This window comes from Alligator mississippiensis, chromosome 2 (genome assembly GCF_030867095.1).
Source record: "Alligator mississippiensis isolate rAllMis1 chromosome 2, rAllMis1, whole genome shotgun sequence".
Classification (NCBI taxonomy): Eukaryota; Metazoa; Chordata; order Crocodylia; family Alligatoridae; genus Alligator; species Alligator mississippiensis.
The window spans coordinates 120,598,692-120,605,687 of NC_081825.1; the positions used below are offsets into that span (position 1 = coordinate 120,598,692).

General features: G+C 37.6%; 1 protein-coding gene across 1 annotated transcript; it reads left to right on the top strand.

Annotated features, from left to right (window-relative positions):
* Positions 1 to 2,080: 2,080 nt before the first annotated feature.
* FABP2 (fatty acid binding protein 2) lies at positions 2,081 to 6,380 on the top strand. Its single transcript, XM_006259656.3, has 4 exons — positions 2,081 to 2,508; positions 3,850 to 4,022; positions 5,322 to 5,429; positions 6,074 to 6,380. Exons 1-4 carry the CDS (start codon positions 2,442 to 2,444, stop codon positions 6,122 to 6,124), a joined length of 399 nt encoding a protein of 132 aa, XP_006259718.1. The 5' UTR covers positions 2,081 to 2,441; the 3' UTR covers positions 6,125 to 6,380.
* Positions 6,381 to 6,996: the final 616 nt, after the last annotated feature.

Here is a 6,996-nt window from a genome sequence, read left to right on the forward strand (position 1 = left end):
ATTGCATGTGAAAATTACTATAGAGATCTAAATGATGTCTTATATTTAGGACAGTGTATGCCTGCCCCATAACTTTGCATTTGTCTATTCCCTAAGACCATCAAAACTGTTTTCTTTTTACTTTGTTGGAGGAAATAGGGGGGGGGGGGGGGGGGGAGAATGTTATTTGAGTTAATTTTATTTTCTTCTCTGGTAGGTTAGCTGAATTAAGACACTGGTTATGAAGTAAAACTGACTGGGGTTTTCCTTTGGTATGGCTGTCCTAATAGCTTTCTTGATTCATTTGACATTAAACTTTTAATAAAAGTTCTGTCCAAGCTGCAATCTGCAGTGCTAGCAAAATGTCAGCTCCTGCAATGACAGCTGGCATTGTTACGATTCTGTGTGTAGGGGGAAGTCCATTACCTTGTGTAAAGCCAGAGTTCAGTCTGGTATCATGGAGTTAGACCTTCCTGGAGTTAACACTTAGCCAGCACCCCACACTTGAACAGTGGTGTATGACTCAAACGTTTGGTGAAAACAATTGCTGGCATCCTATATAATCTCAGTTTAGTCTTTACAAAACCCTCTCATGTACCACATTCAACTTGTGTGCTATAAATGCATGTCTGGGTCTCTGTGTGTACAGAGCGCTCGCTATCCCCTCTGGGTTTCTGTGCCGCCTCCTGATCCCCATCAGTTCTCTCTAAAACTGACCCCATAAAGGCACACTCAGACCTCATAGTTATCATGAGTATTTCATAATGCTTACACATTTGACGTGTCTTTCATGCATTTCCAGGCTGTGAGCATGTGTATGACTGAAAAAGCCTCTCCTACAAAATACCCTATTATTTCTTGAGCTGCAAACCAGGAGACCATGAATTTGACAAAATCTATTGATTATTTCTTCGCTGCCATAGTAGTAATTATTCATAGTGAAGTAAGTCTATTGCAGCCTCCACACAGGGAGATGTTTCAACATTCAGCTGTGAAACCAGGTGACATGAGTTCAACAGTGGATGTTCCAGATGTGATCTACTTTATCTAGTACGTGTTTTCTCTAGCCTTTTGCTCTTTGGAGCGTGGAGAATACTGTAATGGGGAGAAGCACAGTAAGGCTAACTGGTGGGTCAGTCCCATAGAATCACAATGTTTGTAACCATGATAGTCCAGGGAATATGCAAGAAGCAAGGTTTATTTGGTAACATCTTTAATTGGCACTGCTGTGTAGTTGGGAGAGATGGCATGAAACTCATCTGACATGTCTTGCAACTATATACCTGGTCCAATAAATGTAGCCAACTGCATCAGAACAACAAGGTATTGGCTCGCTTGAATTCTAGGAGGGAGCGTTAGTATAGTAGTAGGGGGGCTGCTTTTCAAATGTGTCTTTACAGGCTTTTCAAAAACAGCCTCTTTTTCCTAACACTACGTTGTGCCTTTCAGGGCATCATCACCTTTGCAATTAACCATGAATTAAAGTACAGGCCTGGTTCCTTTGTGACTCCATCAGTCAAATGCTTCTTGCCTCACCCATGAACAGGTGGCCCACTTAAACAGTCAGCATAGTAGTAGAGCAAGCAGGATTTGACAGCACATACAAAACTCTCGGTGAAATCCAACAGAGTTGGCTGTATGCAGCAGCTATTGAATTGTGTCAATGTCTACAGATGTACAAACACAGCAATTCTGATAGGTCACCAACCAGTGCCATTTAGGATGGCATTGAAAATCTCTTCCCTTCTCAACCTGGATCAGTATAAACATGAGATATGGACAACAAATACTGCTCAGAATGAAACTTGATGGAAAAATACAGGCCGCAATTCAATAATTGTCATGAGCACAGCACAGGTGGCTACAAATGAATAGGTAGTTTCCAAAATAAATATTTTGCAAGAACTCAATAAATAGCTCTTTCTACTTACTTCTTCCCTTTGCTAGTTATACATATATTGAATAGTTTCCAATCACAACCCATATTAGCATTTGAGTTTAGGTTTGTGTATGGTTGCCCGAATAAACGTTTGGTTTATTTTCTTCAGTACATAAAGGCACACCCAGAAGCATAAGGTTAATATCAGTAATACATTTTCTTAATACATTCGCCCCTAAATCCTTGTCTTTCCTGGCTTGCTGATTTAAACCACTACTGTAGTGTCATTTATAAGTTAATTTAGTAACTATTATATGCAAAAGAAAGAACAGTACAGATATTTTCATCTTTTGGGAAGAGGGATTTGGTGAGGTGGAATAGGGAGAGATCTTTATAGGTCACCTGAATAAGCTACAATGACTTGACCTTGAGGAGGTCATGTGACCATTTGAGCTTTAGCCAGCCACATCATCCTGTAAATTGTTTGCAAGATAAGACAGAATATATATTCCTGTTGCAAATCTGAACTACATCTCAGGTTGAGCAGAAGCACCACAAGAAATCTCCCTTTTTGATCAGAAAAATGGCATTTGATGGCACCTGGAAGGTAGACAGAAGTGAAAACTATGAAAAGTTCATGGAGGAGATGGGTAAGCTTTACTGTTCTATTATGTCACAGAAAGATAATTCTAACTACAACTATTTAAGAGCGATTGTTGAATGCTGGTGATGCCCTCCTTGTCCTCCTTTCAATTGCCTTTTAGTGTTCCTGCTCATTTGCTGACTGTCTAATACTGCCTTTTAACTTCTCGGCCTAGCAAATTCACCTCCAAATTTTTCAGCTTTTTCCCTCTACAGCTAATTTCCAGTGTAAGTTTTGGATCTCAGGTACACTGGAGTAAATACAGAGTAACTCTGTCAATGCAAGCAGAATTATTCCATTTACTTTGGCATAAATTGGGAATTCTCTTACTTTACTAAATTTACCTGAAAAATCTATAGAACTAAAAAAAACCCCAATACCTTTTATATAGGACTGTACAGCAAGGATATGATTTTCTGTCTATAGTTTCATTAAATATTACAAAGGCAGACATGTTATCTTAAAAGCTACAGGTTTTTAAGTAATTTCCAAAAGTCCTATTTAATTTCTGTAAATCTCACTTGATTTCAGCGCTATTAAATTCTATATGTTTCCCTAAGGATTAGATGGTAAACATTGCAGATTACTGCAGAGGAACTCATTGAAAGACACAGTTCCACAATAACGTGCCAACTGGTAAAGAGATGTAACAGATGCACCTAAAACTGGGCTTTCAGATTTGGAAGCTGCTTTTGAAAATGCCTGCAGTTACAAGTGGTGGTTGGTTTCAGTCTCTGGGAGGTTGGAGTGGGAATCATCTTCTGCAGTTTACAAAAAAGGAGAGACTAGTTTCCAAATGACTATTTAAATTGAAATGTATTTCCAGTTACTTTATTTAAATGTTGTGATTTGCAATGGAATTAAGAGTTTAAGTCATTTGTGATGAAATTAAGAGCTTAGGAAAAAGAAAATAACAACTGGTCTCATGGCTGTAGAAACAGAAACAGTGCCCAAGTCACTTCAGGTGTGAACCCAACTGAAGTTACTGGGAGTAACGTTTGTTTATGTCTGGAATGAGTTTGACCTTTATAACTCATGGGAAATGTTCACATGAAGAAACAGAGAGCAGAAAATCTAGAAATTAGAAACCTGGAGATGAGTGAGATAGTAAAATAGAGAATAAGTTCCACGGGCCTGAATAATTCAACAAAGGGACTGATTTTTTCACTGCCTTATCCTGGTAGAGATCTTTAATCTTTTGCAAAATGAATGCAAGTTAAGAGATAAAACATAGTTATTCTGATCTGAGGGAGTCCTGCACTAACTTAACTAACAATAAATTCATCCCCCATTGGACCTGATGGTATAGATATGTATTTAATTTGTTTCTTTCTGATTGTTTTTCTAGGTGTTAATGTAATGAAGAGAAAGTTAGGAGCTCATGACAACCTGAAAATCATTATTCAGCAAGAGGGAAATAAATTCACTATCAAAGAATCAAGTACTTTCCGTTCCATAGAAATAGTATTCACGTTGGGAGTTGAATTTGAGTACAGCCTGGCTGATGGGACTGAACTCATTGTAAGAGGCTCACTTTCATATGCTGGACCTGTACTTTTACTAAAGTTATCTCTGGAATTAATGGTTTATTTAGCTTTCTGATTTTATGTAAAACTTGACTCTATGTAAAGTGTATTCATGTAGCAGAGAGCAGAATTTGGCCTCCAACTTAATGTTTATATTTTCACTATAAAAATAATCTAATCCTCCAAAATGAGCAGTGCTGTCTAATTTAGGTCATGTTGAGCCTGCAGTCAAGATGTAACTGCAGCTTGTACTGATAACAGGATAACCTCAACTGCACCAAGTTTAGCATAAGCTACAAAGCCTGCCTGAGAAGCTTGGTATGCACCTAATGAGCCTGCACTGAACTCTGTGCTACCAGAGTTACTGCCAGCAGTACCTGAGTTGGCTTGTTTAAAGCTAGATCATGCGTATCTACATAAGCTATTGTCAGAGCAGTGACTTCACTGTGGACATAGCCATAGTGTGAGCTAAACTAATAAAAGTATATTACAGCTGTTTTTAGCAACTACACAGCTTCGGGAAAGTGTCAAAGTCCTGACATTGAACACTGGAAATCCTTTGTGACTGGGGTACTTCCCTCCATGTAATGGGAAATGAAAGGTGGGTGGTTATTTGAGAGGCTGCACTCGTCTCTGTCAATGAAAGAGGCAGACTTATTTGTATTTTACTGGACCTGATGATCCTTCAGGGTCCCTTCCAGCCCTATGATTCTATTCATCAAATTAAATATATATACTAAACCTACAAATCATACCAAATGTTCTGTACCAGAACATGCTCCAAAATTCCCACTGAGTCCATGAAAAGAGACTATTGCTCAAATTTGAAAAAAATGGTTTCAAATTGGTGTACTCCCAAAATATTTAGGGAGCTAGTTTGTGTGCAGCACCATGTGAACACAGCTATTATAACTGCAATGGGTAGCGGTGTAAACAACTTCTGGTTTGGGAAGTCTGGGTAGTATTTGGCACTGTCCTGGATTTTGTTCCCTAAAAGCTGGTCACTTTACCAGTACCCTGATCTCAGAAGAAAGAAAACTTCTATCAATTTAATATATATGTATAAAAATAAGTATTCAAACTAGAAGAAATCTGGAAATTTCTTGGAGTTGGAAAGTCGGTAAAATAGTTTCAGTGTATCTCCATTTTACAGGACTATTGACAGTATGCAAAAATATTCAATTGCTTTAACTCCTTTTAATGCTTTTAACAACATTTTAACAGTCCTGCCATATGTATATGAGTCAATAGTAATACAATTTTCTTGGATTTTTTTGTTTTTTTTACATTGTAGGGTTCCTGGAACATGGAAGGAAATAAGCTTGTGGGAAAATTCAACAGGAAAGATAATAAGAAAGAACTGAAGGCATTCAGAGAAATAGTAGGCGATGAACTAGTTCAGGTAAGTTAAAAAGCAACTGGAGGTTTTTTTGGTTAATGTAAAATATCAAACTATAATGAATTCAGACCTATGTTAAAACTAGCTGAAAAATGAGAAATGTATGTAAGATCTTTTTTGTTCTAAAAATGCCCGACGTTTGTTCAACATCTGCCATTTTTAAATTAAAGATCCACTGGAATTTCAAAATTTACAGATTAAACATGGCCATTTTAAAAAATATTATCGTACCCATGTGGATTAAATTCAGTGCATGTGTTCTAAGTCAGTGGTGCTCAACCCTCCAGCCTCCGAGGCCAGTAGTGCAGGCTCAGCTGCATCCTTTGGGTGAGGTTGGTCTGCTGGCCTGATTCACTGTAGAGAAGCATGTGGGGTCAGTCTGAGAGTGTGACACTGCGCCAGCCTGAATACAGGTTGGAAGATTTTCAAAAAAAAGGGAAAAAAACCCCACGGTTCCAACCTTCAGTCTTTCTATTTGCTTTTGATGGAACTACTCACATGAGTGAGCTGGGGTTACTGTTAAAGTAGCAACAGGAGTGCACCCTGATATTGTAATGCCATGATAGATAATAATGTGGGATCTGTGAAATAAATCTTAGAGGAAGAAGCCACTGATAACAACTCTTTTTTTTCATTAAACTTTACAGATTTATATATATGAAGGAGTTGAAGCCAAGAGAATCTTTAAAAGGGGTTAAGAATCAAGCCTAAGATGGTAGTCCAGGACAAACCAGAAATCTGGTGGAAGAATTATATTATACATGACAACTGTATGCATACAGACCCCCCAAGCAAACACCAAATTATTGGTCACTCATCCCTGATGTAAAAACAGCCATTTTCAGTCTTGTCAATATTAAATAAACAGAAAATAGGTGTATTTGCACTACAGATTGATACCTGTTTAGATATGTAGCATGTTTAAATGCTGCAAGAACTATTTTCATTTTGTAAATAAAAATATTGTTTCTGCACTGACAGTTAAGTTGTGATTTGTTTTCATTGCTGCAAGGTGTACGTTGCTGCATGCTGCGTGTTGCTCTGTGTACTGCATATTAGGAGATTGTATAATTAAAAAAAAACTTAAAAAAACACCCAAGCTCTTAAGTTCCTGAGGCTTTTACACATACATACTTCCCAGAAGTTTTTGTGTATGTAGCCACAAAGATTGTGAGTTTGATAACATAGTTAATGTTTAAGAGAGTCAAAGACATTAGTAGGATTTCAAGATTTTGTTGCAACTTTACAGATGGTGTTTTTTCAAATAAGCCATGAAGTAAAAAAAACCTCCCTCCGGTATATCAAAGACACTCATTACATTTTAAATAGCAGAACTATTATTAATGCCCCATATACATCTATAGCTTATACTTTACTGAAGAAGGCAGAGTAGAAATGCACCTAACAGACTAAATGACTAGATTAACTTACTTCATTGTGAAGCTCACAAAAGCTTATGCGTCTTTGATTCAATTAGTCTATAAGGTGCATCTGTACCCTGCCTTCTGCCTGACTTCAGAGTAATGTGGTTAACTACCTCTCTCTGCTTATATTCTTCTGTAACAGATGG

Coding starts and splice junctions, on each gene's coding strand:
- FABP2 (XM_006259656.3), top strand. CDS start 2,442: ATGGCATTTGATGGCACCTGGAAGGTAGACAGAAGTGAAAACTATGAA. Junction 2,509..3,849: donor AAAGTTCATGGAGGAGATGG/GTAAGCTTTACT, acceptor TTGTTTTTCTAG/GTGTTAATGTAATGAAGAGA. Junction 5,430..6,073: donor TAGGCGATGAACTAGTTCAG/GTAAGTTAAAAA, acceptor TAAACTTTACAG/ATTTATATATATGAAGGAGT.